Here is a 21,396-nt window from a genome sequence, read left to right on the forward strand (position 1 = left end):
TATTCAACTGGTCACATAACACAATTCCTATCCAGTCTCCAAATCCCCCAACCATTTGCCTGCCATTCGTTGTACCATTTTAAAGCGAAGCAAGTCCAAAATTCAATGTGCCATAAGGTGACTTCTTCTCAATGAGCAGCAGCAGCAGCAGCGACAACGATAAAAATGGCTATGAAGATGAAGCTGCAGTTAGAGACGGAGATGGGGCTGAAGATGCCAGACTGGCTAGTGCTCACGTAATAATGGCCATAAAGCAAACAGTCGGAGGCAATAACAAACAATTATGCCTCGACAATATCTTGGAAAATGAAGGGGAAGAAGGGGGATTTAAATCGGCATCGACTCGCGAAACGAAAGTAAGTAAGTCGCATCTTCTGCTGATCCACACATCATGATGATCATCATGATCATGATGATGATGATGATGATGATTTGTGTGGCAGTGTGTTGTTTTGGCAAAAATTTATGCAAGTAGGAAGCAAAATGATGATGATGCTGCACACACTAAGATGTGGCTCAACCAGTTACCAAGTTTTACTCTATGATATTTTTGGTCCCCACCTTTGGGCCAAGTCATCCCATGACTGTTAATGAAGTTGCCACAAAATTTTGTAGGCATTGTTTGCGGTTTTTATATTTTTGTTGTATTGTGTTGTGTTGTGGGGTTTTTCTTCTTTTTGGCATCAATTAAATATATGCAGACATGTTGTATGCCATCATAAGTACTACTACAATCATTTTGCTTTAGGTTAAAAGGGTGTGTGTAACTGAGTGTGTGTAACTGGGTGTGTGTGTGTATGTGTGTCTGATTGTCCATTTCCTGCAACGACTGGAATTCCGGGAGGAATCATTTCCCAATTAAGACATAAGGGAAAATTATGTAAAAGTCTATTGAAATATAATCTATTTATAAAAAAAGTTTAGGGTTAATTCTATATTGGTTTTAGTTCTTTCAAATATTAAAGTAGTTTTGTTTTTATGTTGCAACATATTTGATCCATCAATAGATACATTCAAATTCAAATGACATTCAGTGATATGTTTTCTATATTGACCTTTTGGCTTTAACCTTTTACGAACCAAAACTAAGGGCCCCCACATTACCTTGGCTGAACCTTCTTCATCGTCATGGACTTATGTTGCTTCTCTTTGTCCGTGATCATTGAGTCCGCCTGTGATAATAATAATAATAAATAATGCTAATAATAAATAATAATAAATGCTGACTAAGTGACATTGTTTGACTGCAGTTGTTGCTCTTGTGGGTAGACTCTCAGACCGATGAGCTAAATGAAATTGAGCTTGATCGTTTGTGTGATCAAATTATAAATATATATATTTCTATATATACATATGCATGTATATTGTATTCAATTTCAATTGTGCAACTTGATGGCACGAATGCTCAACTGAAGGTAGGTGTTTTTTTTTTTTTTATTTATATTTATACCCTTGCAGAGGGTATTATAAAATTGGTCAGATGTTTGTAACGCACAGAAGGAGACGTTTCCGACCCCATAAAGTATATATATTCTTGATCAGCATGAGAAGCTAAGTCGATATAGCCATGTCCGTCTGTCCGTCTGTCCGTCTGTCCGTCTGTCCGTCTGTCCGTCTGTCCGTCTGTCCGTCGGTGCGTACGCGTTTTACTCAGCCATCTTAAGAGCTATCGGGATGAAATTTTTTTGGGAGCTTTTTTTTACCCGGGTGAGATAAAGTATGAAAATCTTTGGGATCGGACTACTATATCATATAGCTCTGGAACAAAAATTTTTGCAAAAATTGGAGTATCCCCATGAAATTTACCAATATAATAGAATTTGATATAAAATCTCAGATCCCAAAATTTGACCCTGATCGGATAAATAGAACACAAGTTACAGTCTATATAAATCGGTTCAATCGCTGCCGGCAGCTCTGCTTGCTGCCTACTACGTCATCGTCAAATCAACAGAGCACATGCATACACACACAGACGCAACGCTACATAAACTGTATGTGTATGCGTGCGTTGCTTTGCTTAGGGAATGAGGGAAGAAGAAGAACAAATTGTACATAGTATGAAGAGTAAAATTGTTTTGTTTGTATATTAATGAATTGAGTTGCAGAAAACAAATTTTGAACATGTGAAATTATTATTGTCAAGGACTGCAAGGGTATATAAACTTCGGCATAGCCGAATTTAACTTCTTTGATATTTTTTCTTATTATTATAATATTCGATCATTGTCGGTTTTGGGACAAAAGATCTTGCAAGTCTGACCAACATTTCAATTGCTGTTTGTTATCGATGATCTGATCAAGGCAAAAAAATTAACAAAAACAATAATGAAAGGGGAGAAGACAAACCCAAGACAAAGGCTTACATCTATACACTATTGTGGTCAGAAATGCAACTACTATATATAAACAATTGAAATATCAAATAGCTTCATGTTGCAATATGGAGCAATAACTAATACAATAACAACAACTAATTAATCATACGAACAACTAAACCAGTTGATAAGAAGATATCCAAAAATGATTTCAAAAAGTGTTTAAAAAAGGTCTTTACATAAACTATTTTTTACCAAAAAACCATAGATAGATTATCATAAACATAGAGTTGATATAGCCATCCTGTATAGCCTTCTGTAATGATAAAGGACATTTCTTATCTAGTCTTTTGAACCTCAACCAATCTTAGCTGTAAAATCCTTGTTTAAGAATAAACATCGTGTTCATCTGAAATGGCTTCACCAAATCAGATTGAACAAAGAAATATACAAAACATACAAGAAAAATAAGTCATAAAGATTCCTATGACAATTATTGCTTAATTCCAAAAACAAAAAATAGCTGATACAGATTCATGGCTCAAAAACCAAACCAAACATGCGTCCACACTCTGTGGAAAAGCACTTAAGATTTAACAACGGCGCAATATCAAGTCGCCAATGCTGTGCATGATATAAACAAGCATTAATATAAACATTAGAGTAAGCATTTTTAAGAACAATTGTCGCCTCTTAGAGTCTAAGAATCCTTTTATATACACATACGTTTGTTAATAAAATCAGTTCATATTTTGAATTCAAGAGATGAAGATCGTTTTTTAGTTTGCGGTGCTGAAATCCTCTTCAATCCTTAATAATATTTTCAAATGTTTGCATCCATTTGACTATTTGGCTATAAACACCAGTGAAACCTCTTTTGTCCTATTAAGTATGATCAGCAGCATCTAAATCTAGGAGCAAGGGTCACATGTTTTTTGGCCAAGATTTTCTTTCGCTCCTGTGCATTATTTATCTCATTTTTCTAAGCAATATTTAAGATACGGTAATTAACTTTTCCACATTAATAATTGTTCATAATATTCATCAATTAATATAAATTTCCCATCTTAAAAGTTGAGCCTTTAACTTATATATAAGTCGCCTTTTTGCCAATTATTGTAAGCCCCGACAAGGCCAATACCACAGCCTCCTTACAGAGACTTTCAAAGCATAAATGTTCTCTACCTACTGACAATAGAATTCTATTATAATTTAGGTGAAACTAAGCATAATATGTTGTTTGGTATAATTCTTAATGTTTTAATCGTTTTAACTATATTGTTAATAGGAAAACGGTTAGCTCCTCGATGCCACAAAAAAATGGATGAGGGCAACAACTTTCGGCAATATACTTCAGATTGCGAATGAAGTGATTTCAGTATGTGTTTTTGGTTTTTAAGTTTTATCGTTATCGTGAACAAAATGGATTACAAAACTAGCCAACAAAAACAACAAAAACAAAATAGACACAAAGAGACAGTTTCGCCGCCTTTTGTATTATGCCATTTCTCTTTTTCTTTTTGCTTTGTCCAAAATCCAAGCCCTGTTGCCACGATGGCGACGACGACGACGACGACGACAACTTAATGCGTCAATTAAATTGCCACTACTTAAACAGCTAAAACCCCTTGGCCAATTCCTCAAATCTTCCCGCTTTAGTTAGCCCAACCCCTTTGCCTTTGGGGCATTTTCCCTTCTTATGGCCAGCTACTTCTGCAATTGTTTTTATGCAAATTTCTGTTTCGATTGGTTTAAGGTTGGTTTTTTCTGTTGTTGAGGTGTTTGGCTAAGGTTTTGCTCTTTGTGAAACAGAAAATCATAATAATGGCCATAATAATAACCATAAAATGTATTCACATAAAATGAAAGGCCTGGAGATGCTGAATCGCAGATGCTGTCTGTTGTCTCTTGTGTGTCTTGTGTCTTGTGCCTTGTCAGTTGTCAGCTTTTTTTAGGCAAAAAGTTGCGCCAGTTTTTTATGACTTTGAACTTGAACTGGAAAAATCAAAAAGACTATACACGAAATACAACAACAACAAAAGCTCCAAAAGAAATTCAAAAACAAAAAAACACAAAACAAACCCAACGTCATCCACAAAAAATGAAAGGATTTGGGAAATTTGAAAGGTAACTCCCTTGGATAAGACAAGGTCATCAAAAAATATTGATAAGGTTAATGCAGTTCAAGAGAGCTGTCGCCCCTGGGAAAAAAAAAGAGAAATAAATATAAATATAGAAATGAGATATAGATTACTAAATGTATATATCATATATTGTACCATGATATCAGTTCTAGAAAGGATCCTTTTAATCAAAAATCGAAATCGAGAACTGTTCAGTTCAGATGGATAATCGCATTGATTTGATTTTGCCATCTGGGCATCTTTAAATGATGATTGAGGCAATAGGCAAAGCCACAACCTACACCTTCAACCACACACACAAACACACACATACACAGAAAAATACATGCGGTGTCATTGCTGATGAACTCGTCCATCAGCCACCAAATTGTTCCGCACGCTCTGACTCCCTGTCGACTCCACTGGAGTCGACATCGAGACCAAGACCCAGAGTATATCTCCATCTCTATCTCACTCTCTTGCGCTCTTTCCCTGGCTGAAACTATCTGGCCAAGTGACTTGCGGCTGCTGCTGCTGCAATACACCGAAGATGAAAACGAAACTGAAACTTAAAATAAAACCAAAAACAAAAACGAAAGACATTTGAAGAAGAAGAAGAAGTTGCTATAAAAACCAAACACTTTGCCAGCGCCATTCACAGTACGAATCGCGACTTTTGAACGTTTACATCGGGGGCCAAGACATCCGCCATTCGCCAACCGTCAACCGTCACCTGGCAACCGCCATCTAAGAGATTTATCAAATTGTGTTGTTTTTTTTTTTTTTGCTCACCATCCCCACTGATCCATCCCTCCTAATCCGGCTCTGTCTACTCCATCTGTGGGAAAACAATTGTGTATGGTTTTTTTTTTTTGTTGTGCTCATGCAAAAACTAAATAAATTTTCCAAGTGAATAACAACAAAAACAGAAGAAAAACAGCATTAATTTATTTGTGTGTGAAAAATTCTAAGTAAATGTTGATTGTCTACTGAAGCGGTAAAGGAAAGGAACAACCATGAGATTAGCATTGATATTGGTAAGCTAAAAAGAAGAAAACAGAAACCAAATCTCAACCCGGAAAGAAAACATCAATTGGGAAGAGGGTGTGTGGGGGTTGTGGGAGGAAAACTGTCTGCCATGAAAAGAAAAGTCAACGCCCACCAACAAACATCTCTTCCTTCTTCTTCAACTCCTCATGCTTAATTTGCATTTGCCACTCCGTTGCAGTTGCAGTTGCAGTTGCTCAGCCGGTCTATAGACCGACCAGCTGGCAGGTGGCACATACATATATATAAAGTGGTGAAGTGGGATATAACACTAACTCTAAGACAGTTCAGTGATCCTTTTAGTCAACCGAATAACAAACTTTTGCATCATTTCCCCAAAGAGATCTTACAACATCGAATTGCAAGCAAATTGCAGATCTGCGAGTAAGATAGGATAACAATTCATAAAGATTCATTTGTTGTCCATTCTAATATATATTAAAAGGACTGCTTTCTCCTTGAGTCGCTCTCTGTGTCTCCCTCACTATCTGTCTGTGTTCCTCTTAGTCAACGAAACTAGTCAGTTTAGTCAGTCGACTAACTGACCTTTTGCGCATCGTTTGCCCTTCTTCCGTAGCTGTCTGCCCTTGCCCTTGTACATCAATCAAAAACTGACAGCGCCCGCCCCCCCTCCACGGCGAAGATGAGCATTTTATTCAGTCCTCGGGGCAGGCAGGTCATTTAGCGTGTTGGCCCCCGCTAATTGGGCTTAACTTGCTACCATATGTCAGCTAAATAGACCGTTATGCATTTCCTAACAAACCGAAACCGAAACCAAAACCGAAACCGAAACATCAACACACACACACACACACACACACACGAACACACGAACAACATTGGCAAAAAACTAATGGAAAAATTAATAAAAAAAAGAAATATGGCAAGTTTTTGTTGTTGCAATGAGAACTTGTTTTAATGCGGTTTATGTGGTTGGCTTATGTAAAGTTTCTTTTTTTTCTGACTCACAGGACACACTTAGATTTGAAATATTTCATTTTTGTTTTGTTTTTGTTTTTTGAGGGGGTGGGGAAGGGGTGCTCTTTTTTGTAAACAGTTAGTGGTTACTGTAGATGATGATGATGATGATGATTATGCAACCCCAAGACGATTATCCACAACTAAACTCCGACTAATTTCACTCTGACTTCAACTCTGACTAATTTCTGTGCGTTGCGTGACTATCGTTTGTCTTATCTCATATATATTTAGTTTTAGTAGTTTCTTCAACAAGAGACTATCTATGTATATATCTTTTACTCTTTCGCACTCTCTGCCTTCATTTTCATGGCTTTTGGCAGAGTGAGGAAAGTTCATTAAACTATTTTGTGCAAAGCGAACCAAAAGATTTCAAAAACCAAAACCAAGACTTTTTCATAATGCTAGAGATTGAGAAAGAACTGATCTTTTAAAAACTCATAATCAAGGTTTATACATTATATATAAAGGATACACTCTCAGGGATCATTTGCAGATATTTTTCAGTATTTTCTTTTAATCAATTGGGATTGGAGCAAGTGAAAGGCCTCATTTCTTAACAAATTTAATTAAATTATTGCACAAAAATGTTAAAATGATAAATCAATGTGAGACAGGCAATTTGAAGTGGACTAAAAAAAACTAGATGGATTATATAATATGATAGCAACTAGCAGGCTGACTAACTAACTAACTAACTAACAACAAGAAAATGCACATACACAAACGAACATAAATAAGCCCTCCCCCGTCTTGTCTAAGCCCCTCCACCACACCACCGCCACCACCACCCTATCCCACATATCCAAAGATTTGACAAAAAACAAAATGAAAATAAAAATATTTTGGTATTTCACATTGTAGACGAATATCGTGTGCTTGAAGCTAGTTTTTTGTTTCAGCCGAAAATGTCTTCCTGCTTCCAAAGCCAAAAGGAAGGGGGCTTGGGTTGGTCAAATGGGGTGGAAGGGGGGTATGGGATGGAGTTAGGAGAGACTATTAAACTTTACTTGACACACTGTCCCAGTTTCTTTTGCGTGTTTGTTTGTGTTGTGAGTTTTGTAATTGAGTGACAAAATGCAATTAAATATTTTAAGTATTCGTTAGATTACTTAGTTAGTCAGTTGTGCGCGACATTTAATTGAGATATGTGAGTGAGTTAGCGTGTACGTGTATGACTATGAGCAGTATGCAAAACGCCTTCAATTTGATTTTGAAATTGAAAATGAGGATGATGAATGGACTGTGAACAAAGAAACGAATAACAAAAGACTTGAAGAGTGATTTGATGGATTTTGGGGGATTTGGGCTTTCTTCATGTTCCTGTTTACCCAGTTGATTTCAAGTAGATCTTCACTCTAAGTCGTTTTTGGCCATAACTATGATTATTGAAGGTAAATTAAAAACCGTTGGTCTTTCTTTTAAACTGTTCAACTGTTAACGATCTGCGGGCATCGGTCATGATTCAGTCAAACATTTGCCCGTCCATAATGGGAGAGCGATCAACTAATGGTCTCACGGAAAACCAATTGCACACAAACGTGTCAAAAAGGAAAAACGTTGTGAGTTGTTGGCCAGGTCAGGTGCGCGTTTTTGTGTTACATTACAACAGGCAAATGGACAGATAAACAAACAGACCGACCGTCAGTCAGTTGAAATGTCAAATGTGAAATCGTTTTTCTTTTATTGATTTTTGATGTCGACCATTAGCCAAGAGCAAAGACATTTTATCAATGGTTTTTGTCTGGGTCACCTTGAGAGATCACAAAAGCCTCACAAAAGACAAAACACCAAAACACAATCCATCGATATTTGCAACAACTAACAATCACAAGTTTTTTGATTTTGATTTTGATTTTTGCATTTGTTTTATTTGTGTCTTTGTCGTTTCATTCATTCAATTGGCAGTGCTCGACAAGCGCCTTGTTGTGTCTAGTCAATGGTCTAGAACAATCGGAGACGACGCCAGCCAAATCATCGGCAGCAGCCACATCATTGTCATCATCGGCCAGTGGTTATCCCAAAAAGGTGACAACGTTGAAAAAGCGTCCCACCAAAACCGCATCGACCCTCACCAGCAGCAGCATCTCGAGCAGCAGCAGCAGCAGCGCCAGCAATGGTGGAACAACCACAAAGCCCAGTAAGCCACGTGTAAAGTTCACCAAATCCACAACCAAAACGACAATAACAACAACAACCAGAGTGCCCAAGAAGGCGACAGCTTTGGCTGATAGTTTCACCAATTTGCCAGAAGATGATTTGGAATTCATCAAGGAACTGGATAAGCAATTCAAATTGCATGGCGATAAGATTAAGATCAAAGTGGAAAGATCCAATTCAACTGGCAGCACTGGAGAAGGAGGCGGAAAGAATAGCAAGCGAACCATTGAAGGAGATCTTGGGTAAGTGAGCTCCAAATGCTTAGAGAATTGTACTTATTCTCTTTTAATTTAAACAGCTATGGCTATGCTCATCAGGGCTATGATTATACGCCACCAAAATTCATGTTCTATCCATATTCGCAACATGATATACCGGCCACTGAATCGCCCGATGTCTATGGTGGGTATTCCCCCTCAGGTTTCGAGCTGCCACAAACATCGCCCCAGCATCAGCAACAGGTGACAAGTGTGACCATTGAACCATCATACTCGTATGAACTGAAGCCGCAGACAAGCTACGAGACCCAAGCGCCTCCAGCACAAGAGGAGCAACATCAGCCACAGGAATTGGAGGCACCGGGGCCAGTACCAGAGCAACCTCAAATTGATTTGCCACATGATGAAGAGCAGCCACAGGATGATAGCGGAGGCTACCAAGAGCCGGTTATAGTCCTACGTATACCAGGACCAGCAAAATATGCGGCACATTTGCAGGCATTGCTGCAACAATATCTAGAAATACGTGCGGCCCAATATTTGAGTCTACTGCAGGAAGCCGAACAGCGAAAGCAATTGCAACATCAGCAGGAACAGGTAGTTCAATATCAACCAGAAGTGAGTTATAACCACCAACCTGAGCCAGTACAATACGCTGCCATTGACGATGTCTACCAGACCTACAAGGGCAGACATCATCAACAGCAACAACAGCAGCAGCAGCAACAACAACAACAACAGCAACAACACTATGTCGAACAACCACAGCCAGATGCCTATTATGGTCCACCTTCAGTGTATCAGCAGGAGACGCATCAGCCAACACAATTCTACTACGCCCAACCCCAGCAGGCTTCATACGATCCAAGCTATCAGCAGCAACCACAATTATATCTCATTGCCATGGCAGCTCCTCCCCAGCAAGAGCACCAACATCAGCAACAATACAGTGGATCGCAACCCATCTATGTACCCGAACAGGAACAAGGCCAGAGTGCAGAGGAAACAATTGTGCCAGAGCATCATGAGGATCATGATTTGCCCATCACCGAAAACAATCCGCGACCCACTCACACCAAAGTGATATTTAACACACAAAACCATGGCGGATCGTCGCATATGTATGCCACCATACGACGACCATATGAGAATGCCCCAGCAGCTGGAGCATCACAAGAGGATGCCCAACATGCTGTGGATCCCTCAACAAATTATCATCCACATCATCATCATCATCACCAGCAGCAGCAGCAGCAGCAGCAGGAGCCAACCCAATCACATCAAAGACCTTACAATTATCATGCCCATGGTCTCAAGCAGCGTCAAAGTCAAAGTAAAAGATCCCCAAAATCCGCGGCGGCAGCGGCGGGTCCCGATCAACGTTTACAGGAGATCAGGGAATATGTAAGAGATAAACTCGGTGCCGAAATGGGTTCAGCTGTGGAATACAAAACCACACAATTGCTAGAGGGTTAGGATTAGAGAGATTTTAAAAAGTTGTGCCTGATAAAAAACAAAACAAAAGAAAAATTCAAGAAAATATCATACAAAAACCCAATGTATTAGTATTTATTCCGAAAGTTAAGAGAAAATCAAATTCGCACAAAATTTACTTCTAATGAGACCCATTTTACACACACACACACACACATACATTTACAAGACGGGAAAGTTCATATTCACAAATCGATTCGATGAAAAACTCATTTTTCATTTTCATTTGGTATGTTGTTTGTTTGTTTTTTTGTTTGTTTCTTAGGTTAACCTAAGGATACTTCTTGATAAAGTCAATTTAGAGCCCAACTAGATTATGTCGCTTCATTTTCATGTTTACCTTTATTTTAATTTTTTTTTTTTTAATTTGTTTGTCTTTTGTCTCATTAAATAATGGTGTTTAACCCTTAATAACGAAACAAAAACAAAATGTGTTAAATATGTGCAATAATTTAGTTTGGCATAAGATTGATATGTAATTGCGAATTTATACATACTTTTACTTAATAAAATCAAAAAATTTTCAACCAAAAAGACTTTTTCAGACTCCGATCTGAAATGGGCACAGCCACAGTTGGAAATTCTACACATTTTCTTCTGTCTATCATTTTGAAAAAGTCATAACTCTGCAGTTTGAAAGCGAATTTGGTGTTTATTTCATTTAACCCTAAAAGTATGCCACATTAAAATTGCAGTTAGCCAGTTTACCCAAAAAAAATACAAGTCGACAAATTCAAAATGTGCTCATAACTTGCTTATTGCGTGTTGATTGGAATCGACTGACATTCCTAGGTTCTGGTATATCCTATAAGAAGCTGCTCAAAAAGGACCCTTTCGAAAAGCTGCATGTCCTCCATTCCTAGAGATCGTAAAGACCCAATTCCTTTTGTTATGCAGCAGCAACAACTAAAAGGATTGTTAATGATTGGTTTAAAGAAATCGCAAATCCTTTTTTATTTGCTGTAAAACATGGATGATAATTTTTAAGATATGTATAATTACATTGCAATTGGCTACAAATTGTCAGAGGTAAATAAAGGCCAAAGAAAATAGGATGAAGCCTAATACTCTCCGAGATCTAGATCTTTATATGTAGGAACTGATGGCATTCTAATAGAAACTGTTTATGGTATTTGCTTCATGAGGTCGGAAAAGCTTTCTTCTGACTCTAACACTTATGTTTTTAAACGAGCTTAGTATACCATTTCACTCCACAGATGCAAGGTATAGAAATCTTTATCAAAATTATATATCAATTGCAAATATTTGCCATTAACTCGGGTGTTAAGTGAGCAAAACAAATCAAAAACTATAAATAAAGGAAAAGAAAAGCAAACACGCAAAACGCCAAGAGAGTAGAAAAACGTAAATATTAAATTTTCCATTCGACTAATAGTGGCTAAACATGACTTGAATTTTCTTTTAAACTTTACCTTCTTTTCTGTTTCCTTTCAAGTTTTATTTGTTTTAACGATCAATGGCTTTGTAAATTACTAGTATTATCTTATGGCTTTTACTTTTTGCCCTTTAATAAAGGTTAAATCATATAATCAATTGAAATTTGATTTGATGTTATGTAAAAGAATCTATTACATATTGTAGATGTAGCCACATAAATTTGATATTAGCTAGATCCCCTGGACATGTTGCATTTTCCGCTTATGGCGCTTCTGTAGCCACAGATTCTCCATCTGAAGCTCGGTCTTTTCCAATTCCGTGCACATTTGCAGCAGCTTATTTATACCTCGTTGTTCGGCCTCCAATTTCTTGTTAACAGCCACAAGAAAAGAGTTGTCGCTAACTTGTTGCTGTGGTGACGTCTTATGTTGTTCTTGTCGTTCCTCGCCACCTAGTTTTCGATCGCCCTGATACACTGGTGATCCATGCTTGAATTCCTCCATTTCTCTTTCCTTTTCCGTTTGCTTTTGTGTTGTCTCTTCAAGGGACTCGTCGATAAGTCTAGCGTATTCGCGTTTTTGCTTATCAAATGAGAAGAAATTCTTAAACTTTGGTATCAAATCCAGACCCGAGCCAGTTGCCTGAGATTGCGGCTTTGATGAGGCCAAAGTCTTGGTAAACTTGTGTTTTCTCTTATCGGCCTTTTGTTCGATTGATGATGATATTTGTCGAAGTTTCTCCTTCCTTTTTAGATAGATCTCAATGAAGAAACAAACTACCCGCCCGATTTCTTCCTCCTGCCCATCAATTAGACTGCGAACACTGAAATCAACCGGTATATCCAACTTTTGTAGTGCTGCATAAAGCAACTGATAGTTGGCATACCAATCCACAACACTGGCACTATGTTGTTTCACCGATTTCATGCGTATACTACCTGGATAGACCCGATTAAGGAGACGACAAAAGACCACTCCATCGCACAATTGTTGAAATGAGTTGACATTGTCCCTCAGTAAACCATTGATCCATTTTATTCCAGTCGCTTCTTGATCTGCCGGGCGAGTTTTATCTGTTGAACGCGTATTTATCATTTGACGAGCCGACGAATTGCTTGAACTCTGCCTAAATAAATTTTGAAGGTTGCAAATTGTTTGGTTTATTAAATGCAATATTAAAATTGAAAAAAGTTAAGAAATTAGACTGTAGTTGTTTAAGCGTTCGTCACCTAAAAGTAACTGCCTGAAATAAAGTTATTCCTGACTAATAATAATTTTCACAGCCTTCTATTTTGCCATTGAACTGCTCGATGAGTGTTAGAAAATGCCATATTGATGCCTCCTCACAATGAAGCTTCCAACACTAGTGGACTATTTAGATCTCAGAAGTGCCTTTGGGTTCTTAATTTCCGTAATTTTTCCAATTGGGTTAAATCCAATCCACTTTCACTATGCATATCATGGAGCAAATTAGTGCTCTCACCTGTTGCCACATTCGCCTAAACGTTGCCTTTTACGTAAAGCAACAAACAATTAGCATAATAAGCCAATGTAATGTGATGTTGCTGCCGGAATGTTTGGTAAATTGTGCCAATTTCTATAATTTTTCTTTTCTGTTTGGTTGGCTTTTCTTTTCTTTTCTTGTTTTTTCATTTAAGATGCGGCAGCAAAAATCAAACACTTCCGCTTAAAAAATTTTAATGAGTCTCCTCCTGGTCTTTTTTTCCTTTGTTGTTACTAGGAATGGGGAAGAAGATTTGCATCTAATCTCTGCTTAGTTGTGTGTGGTAAAGGGCAAAAATCGAAAGTTTCTTCTTGAATATGAGGAATTTGTAATATATGATAGTCACGTGGCGTTGACATTTAGGCACTCTGCCAGGGCCCCACCTCATCGTCTTGGAAAACGAACTCGTTTATTGCCATTGAAAAGAAGATGAACAACTTTCAATTGGCGTCAAAATTACCAACCACAAAAAAAACAGAAAACAAATCCAAGTTGACACTTTTTTTTCTGTCAAAGCCAAGTCAAGTTATGACCATTTCCTGGCGAATAAAGACACATTTTGTATGATAGTCAAAATGGTCTAGCTTATAACAATGGACCCATATAACATCACAGCAACAAAAGCAAAAACAAAAACTAATTCACTCAGTTACCTGCAACAACAATTAATAATTTAAACGTGGGCCAGACAGATGGCAAATGGCAGATAGCCGGGGGAGGCAAGTGCAACAAACGTAACATTTTCCAACATTGTCCAAGCGTTGCCGCCGTCTGTCTATACACGCACACACACACACAGTCGAACAGTGGGACAAATATTATTTAAAAGCATTGGAAAATTTCTTAATTGTAAATATATCAAAGGACAAGTCCCTTGACTCGAATAAATGAAGATTAGATTTGGTTCTATTTACTTTGCTAAAGATCTTTAGAATTACAATGGCATTGGTATACCTCATGAAAGCTAAAACTAGTTGAGAATCACAAGGCAAAAAACATTACATTAAACCTTACACAGATGCCTAACAAATCAATCTAAAACTATGTATTAAATAAAGTGTTTATTGAAAGTAGATCTTGTTACTGAACTTCAAAATAAGCACTTCAATTGTTTTGCTCTTCCGAAATGAGAACAAGTTTCATTAAGTCGTCATTAGGAAGTGCTAGTTGTTGTTTGTAATACTAAATCAATGTGCATACTAAAAATTCTCAAAAAAGCATTAAAAACTCGAGTTTTCATATGGTTTTTAAACTAAGCAAAGACAGGATAATTTCTTTAGTTCCTTGGCTATACATTCTCACCTGTTTTGGAAGCACTGTGGACGAATGTTTATCAAACTTAACAATCATCGTTGCTGTTGCTGCTGGCCGTTGCCATATTGCCAGTTGTTACTGTAGTTGCTGCTGCTGCTGCTTCATTTTGGCCATATAACGCTATAATGCATCGCCTGCGCTTTTCGCATTTGGTAAGGTTGTTGATCTTCACATGTGAAAAAGCAACAAAAATGCAAAAAATTATTTGGCTACCATCAGCAACTCGAAATTAAGTAAGGCAAGAGACATGTACATACACTGTTTGTTGTCAGAATATAAATCTAAATTCAAAAGACAGCAATGAATTCATTAAAATTAATTAGTTGAGTTCGGGAATTACCCCACAACCACCAAATACTCCAAGTCAATCGAAAATTAAAGATCGGCTTAATAATTTTTACTTTTACTAGGCTTAAATAGCAAAGTGATGGCAAATGTTGTTGCTGTTGCTGGTTGGTGTTGCTGCTTTCTGATCAAAATCCCAATAAATTGCATTTAAACTTTAGTTGTTTTCTTGTTAAACCGAAAACCGTTAATTATTATGCACTTAATCACTGACCATGAAGTGGACGAGAAACGCGCAGATGATGATGATGATGATGATGATGAAAATGTTAACCGAAAAACTAAACAAAACAAAAACACAACAAAAATTGGTTAGTTGCTTGGCGATTATTGTGGCTTTTCTTTGATGATGATGATGTTGATGTGGAAGATGAACATGAGGACGAGATGCGGAGGAGAAGGGAAAGCCCTCACTATGGAGAAAATCGCCCAGGGATAAACTGAAATTTAGTGCCAAATCAAAATAAGAAAGTAAGTCGAGCATTTAGTGAGGGCGATGATATCTTGATTAGCCTTGATGAGGAATACCTTAATTGGGACAATGAAAGAAAGTGAAAGCAACAGCAAATTGAAAATACCGAATCAAGGACAAAACAATGAAAAAAACTCATTTGTATTTGAGATTTTAAAGAAGGGCCAAAGAAAAGTCAATGGAAAATGTTTGCAATTTCTAGATAAATATGATTGCATTTCCAATATCTTATCAGTTGCTTGCCTAATAGCTTTAAGCCATATTTTTCCCAGCCTTTAAATATATATGTTGAGGCACCTATTCGTGCAATTCGCTCAATTTTCGTTGGCAATTACAGCTCAATAAATGTCTTTCCTATGCAATGATTTTACAGATCGATTATATGGCCATCGATATCCATAAACTGCAGAGTATGTATGTACGTACTTATTATTAAACACTTTGACTCCACCTCAAGCCACAAACAGGAGTGAGTGATATTATTTCATTGAACTGCATTTCCAATGGTTTTCAACATTTCAGATGGCTTAATTGGCCAAACGCAAAATGAAAACTAAAGAAAAGAGCCGAAAAACCAGTTGCAAACGATGTAAAGAAGAGATGATGGCCAAGGAGCCAAGGAGGAGGAGGAGGTGGTATATGGTGGTATATGGTGGTATATGTCGGGTCATTATCATTGAACTTAGCACGCATACGAAGTGCGTTAATTGGCCTGATACGATATGTATATCTCTTGCCATTCGAATTTGAATTGTCAATCTCCCATTGAGGTGAGAGCACTTACTCTACAGATGCCTCTTCTCCCCTCTTTGGGCTCATTTTCGCATTGTCTCTCTTTCTCGCAATCAGCTCTCTCACTCGCTCTCTTTTTCTTTCTCTGTCTCTCTTTCTTGTCTATCACTGTCTAACTTTCGCATAAATTTTCCGCGCTGCAACTGCAACAGGCAACGGGGCGGCTTCATTATAAAAGCCACAATTCAAACGCTTTGTGCAAACAATTCAATTTCAGTTTTAGACGCGAAAAGATGTTACCCCATAACATCATCGCCATGGCCAAAACGCATCGCTCACACCGACATCATTGCAGTCATCAACGTTCCCTGTGTCTCCTGCTAATTGTAAGTGAACGAGGCCAAAAAAGGAGCTCCCGGGGACCTTATAAATTGGATTGTTTTTTTTATTTTGTTGCATTGTTTGTTTCTGTTTGTTTTTCTTTTGTGCTGTCAAAGTGTTGTGAAAAGAAAACTCTAAATAATTTCGAAAATAGTGCGCATTCAATTCAAAAAACTTGAATAACAAAATCCCAAACAAATTTTAAAGCACATCGACATAAAAAATAAAGGAAAAAAACACAACTAAATGAAGTAAAGGAAACAAAAACTATTGGAATATTTACCAAACATTTGAAATCTTACTTTTTAAAAACACAAACAACGTTTTCTAAATTGTATATATGTATATACATTTATTGTTTTTAAATTATGACAAAAAACTTTTAAGTACGTTTTCTTCAAACTAAAAGTCTTTAAAGTCGTCATGTGCTTAAATATGTTGTTTAGATTCTATATTTTAATAGTGTACCTAGAATGTCAAAATATTTTATGAAATATTTCAAATAAATTATCGATTGTAAGACAGAAAAAGGTGCTGGAAAATGTTCTAGACCCCTAGATGACCAACCCTACCTAAATTGATGTGAAAATTTTTAAAGACAGCAAGTGAAAAATTTCTTAAAACTTCTCCAAACTTCTCAAAACTATCCAAAGGATTCCGAAATGTATTACAAATAGGTTGTGATTTCACAATTAGACTTTTTAAAGATAATCATTGATTACTTAAAATTTTAAGCCTGTCTAATTTCTGTCATCCCGAAATCTATGTATATACCCTTGCAAGTTTATATTTGACTCTTCACCTTCGGACAAAACTATGTTAGAGTCGAATTTTCACCCACGAACTACACACTTAAGTTGGAATCACACAAACTTATACATATGACAACTATCTAATATAGTTATCAGAGTTTCTTCCGATTTGGCCAGAATTATAGAGTATTATTTGAGTAAGTTAATAACATAAATTGTCAAAAAGTTCCTTTTACCTAGGATCCTCTTCGATCTAAATGAAAGTTAGCACAAATAAATGTTAAGTTATATGAAGATTAGGTGGAAAATTAGATAATTATTGAGAAAAGTCACTGTTTTCGACCGAATGTTCTCAAAGGAGCTAAATGTTATAGTGGTCCGATTCAGTTGAATCCAAGATATGCCATGTTTGCAAGCAAATTTTGAATACTCTTTAACGTTCTGGAAGAAGTTTGCGTGGGTCTCGACGCCAGACGGAAGGGCGGAGAAAGGGGCATGCCTATATGATTTCGTAATGTCGTGCTGATCAAGAATATATATACTTTATAAATTCGGAGGTGCCTTCCCTTCACACTTCTAACACAAATTAATATACCGAATCTAGCTTAAGGTTTGGTACATTTGACTTTGTGTCCTTTGAAAGAATGAGAGATATTCCCTTTGGTTGAGAGGATCATCTTTGCAACTTCTTCTTCTTCTTCAGTATAACAGTCAATGGCAGAAAGAAAACTTGCGTGCCGATAGCATGCAGCATTTCATGCCTCAATCCAATCTCTCAAATCACTGTGAGACACGAGGCCATTGAACTTGGCTTCAATCATAAGAAAATTGAGCAACTGGCAAGTGGCCGACGGCGCCGAAGCGAAAGTGAATTGGTTAACGTTATTTTTGTTTTTTTTTTTTTTATAATTAGTTTAATTGCAAATACAAAACATATAAGTAATAGCAAAGAAAAGAAAAACAAACAAGTAAATGACACTTTACACCATTTCTATGTCTCTCATTCAGTTGACCATCATGTTATCGCTGAGCTGGGCGCATTCGGTGACACACGGAACGACGGGGGCACTACGGCGACGCGGCTCAGGATCAGCTGTCAAGCAGTCTGTGGAGGACTCTAGTGATAAATTGCAATCGATACCCGATCAACTAGCCTTGGCCGCCAGTCGATCGGACGGACGTAGCTATACAAGACGTGGCTTGACCACCAGAAATAAGGATGCCAATGCCGGGAAAGGTAATAAACACAAAGTACTCTATTTAGCCCATTAAAACACACGCCCTTGAACTGCAATTGTTAATTGGCTTTTACAACTGTTTGCCTAATGAATCACTTAATGCAATATCGCCTAAACAGATTTTGGCTACAGCCAGCTGGAATTGAATTTAATACGACCCGAGAAAGAGTCACATTCTCATGCTCACACCAAACTCAGTACGCATTATGGTGTCAATAGTCTAAGCACAACAACAGCAGCAACAGCACCGGCAGCAGCGGCAATACGGCTAGGAGCATCAGTCACCATGAACGACGAACAGAGCTTATTAGATGACTCGGAAACGGCTGCCGAGTATGTGGCCAATGCCATGAAATTGGCATATGGAACGCAGCATAAGGAACAGCATTTAAGTCCGCATACTGTCGCCACATCACCATCATCATTATCTTCATCTACGCAACGACCCTTCAGCACGAGCACCGAGCATCATCATAAGCCCTATCCCGTACATATAGTACCAGCCGAGCATGAGAGAGATCATTCGAGAGGATCACTGTTGGAGCTGCAAATACAGGAAGAACTGCAAAAACAATTGGCTCAACAGCAGGCATTGCTTCTAGCCGAACAGCAGCAACATCAGGAGCATCAAAAGCACCAGCAGCAGCAACAACAGCCACAACAACAGCCACTGCAGGAGCAACAACATCAAACGGGAGAGTTGCCCGCTCCAGCGCCTGTTTATGAAAAGGAACCAGTTACCCGAAGCTACAATTTATATGAATCTACATCACAACAAGTCCAAAGTGGTGAACAAAATGGCTCTGGCGATATCGAGCGAAATTATTTAACAAAGTATTACAACTATCCGTACCCACCGCCACATCTTTATAGGAACATCGAAGCGGAGGCCGAGGAAAAGGTGCGTCTGTCGGCATCCACGGAAATACCCAAATCGGAGATTATGAAACAGATTGAGAAATCGGTCATTAAGTATATGAAAGAATTGGAGGCTGAGGGTAAAATTTTAAGTACCCCACAGGAGCAATCGGCTGCCTCATCGTCATCAGCGTCATCATCATCACCGCCGCCATTGACAAAAACATACTATAAACCGATCCCATCGTCGTTAAGCTCTGCGGCTGCCTCATCAGAGGAGAAACGTTACAGTAGCAGCACAATAAGGCCCAAGATTCTCAATCCGGGACGACAGCAACAACAGCAGCAACACCAGCACCAGCAATACCATCACGTCCAGCATTCCCAGCAACATACAGTACATGCCCCGCATGCCTCACATGTCATCCATCAGCCCTCTGGCTATCATCAGCAATTGAGTAAGAAACCGCAGCAGCCACATCCACCACATCCGCAGCAATATCAATCGGAAACGGAGACAGCATATCAGGCTCCTGAAATACCAGTGGATGAACTCTCGCCCAATGTGGAGTTTATCTATAAAATCAAGACACGTGCTCCCCTGCAAACGGCCACTGTGAAAACTGTCTCCAAACCCTACACCTTGCCCCTGAAGAGTTCCGAGCACTTTGATCATGGTGCGGCCCTCAAGAATATCGAGGAATTCGACCTATCCCATGTGGTGACCACACCAGAACGCATTGAGGACGATCAACGGGTGACAAGTAAACCACAAAAGCTTTACTTCAATTCGGAAATCTATCACGATATCAATTCATTGCCCTACAAAGGTGACAAGCTACGGCAAGAGCATCAGCATCAGCAGCACCATCTGCAACATCAGGAATATCGACACAAGCTGAAAGCAGCCTCTGATTCACATTTAGACTATAAAGGTTATACGGGTTACTTTGCTGAACCGGAACCGGAATTCGATAGGGAACGTGAACGGGAAAGAGATCTATTGAAATCAAGCAGTGAATCCCTGCACGATGATGGCTATCCTCTGATTAATCCCTATCAGTATGTTCTGAAGAAAGAACCCAAGTACAATGAAGATCTGCATAACGAACGCGAAGCTGTGTGGGATCAACCATTACGTTTGACCAAACACTCTGCAGCGGGTGGCATCTACAAGTCCCCCACGGGCGGCAATCTTGAGTATGACAGCTATAGTCCGAAATTTAATAACAATCCCGAGGGTTATGGCTACCAGCACACGTACAAAACGCAAGCTCTACGGGCTGTTGGTGGGGGCGGAGTCAGTGGAGGAGGCGGAGGAGTTAGTGGCTCTGGAGGAGCATCCATCGGCTCCTCATCGGCTGGCAAGCGGGGCAAACGCGGTGGTGTTCCACCACCAGTCGGGGCACAGGGCAAGAAACGAGTTCGCACAGTTACCACAAGTCCAGGCATTGTCAGTGGCAAACTGGTCAAGGACATGGAAGCCAATTTGGCTCTACGACCGCCACCCAAAAATTAGTCTCATTCATAGAAATTTTCCTTCTCACTTTATATGTTTTTCTCCTATTTTTTTTTTTTTTTTTTTTCTTTTTGTTTTTACTTGGCGCTTATTATTAGTGTTTTTTGTAATTATTTATTTTTTATGGCCAGCTGGGCCTTACAAGGGGGGTTAGTCAGCAAACTTGTTAAATAACTTTCAATTGAAACGAGAAAAATAAACTTATATTATATAATATAATAACGAAAAAAATAAAGAATTCAAAAAAAAAAAAAAAATTGTTTATTTACTTTTTAATTTACTTGCCCTCTTTATAAAGCGAACAGAGCGGAAGTAGTGGGCGCTAATAACAAAAAAAACAGGAAGAGGAAACGAGTGGCGCCACTGAAAATACGTTTGTCCAGGCGGCGCCACTGAAAAAATATCGTTATTTTGTTTTTCTCGTTATAAGCTGAAATGATATGCCAATGTTCGGATCTCATAAGGGATGAACAAATGCCATAACAAAGATACAAATATCCTCTTAAAAAATTTGAATCGGTTTGAGACCGATTAAGGTTATATCTT

At 38.3% G+C, this 21,396-nt stretch overlaps 2 protein-coding genes across 2 annotated transcripts; both read left to right on the forward strand.

Moving 5' to 3' along the window:
* Positions 1 to 5,117: 5,117 nt before the first annotated feature.
* Positions 5,118 to 10,896, forward strand: LOC137573302 (putative uncharacterized protein DDB_G0268364). The gene is made up of 3 exons (XM_068285199.1): positions 5,118 to 5,478; positions 8,375 to 8,868; positions 8,925 to 10,896. The coding sequence occupies exons 1-3, from the start codon at positions 5,458 to 5,460 to the stop codon at positions 10,318 to 10,320; spliced, it is 1,911 nt and encodes a 636-aa protein (XP_068141300.1). The 5' UTR covers positions 5,118 to 5,457; the 3' UTR covers positions 10,321 to 10,896.
* Positions 10,897 to 15,166: 4,270 nt separating this feature from the next.
* Positions 15,167 to 20,993, forward strand: LOC137573312 (putative uncharacterized protein DDB_G0282129). The gene is made up of 3 exons (XM_068285239.1): positions 15,167 to 15,369; positions 18,244 to 18,472; positions 18,593 to 20,993. Exons 2-3 carry the CDS (start codon positions 18,253 to 18,255, stop codon positions 20,848 to 20,850), a joined length of 2,478 nt encoding a protein of 825 aa, XP_068141340.1. The 5' UTR covers positions 15,167 to 15,369; positions 18,244 to 18,252; the 3' UTR covers positions 20,851 to 20,993.
* The last annotated feature ends 403 nt before the right edge of the window (positions 20,994 to 21,396 follow it).

Source organism: Drosophila tropicalis, unplaced genomic scaffold (genome assembly GCF_018151085.1).
Source record: "Drosophila tropicalis isolate 14030-0801.00 unplaced genomic scaffold, ASM1815108v1 contig_4, whole genome shotgun sequence".
NCBI lineage: Eukaryota > Metazoa > Arthropoda > Insecta > Diptera > Drosophilidae > Drosophila > Drosophila tropicalis.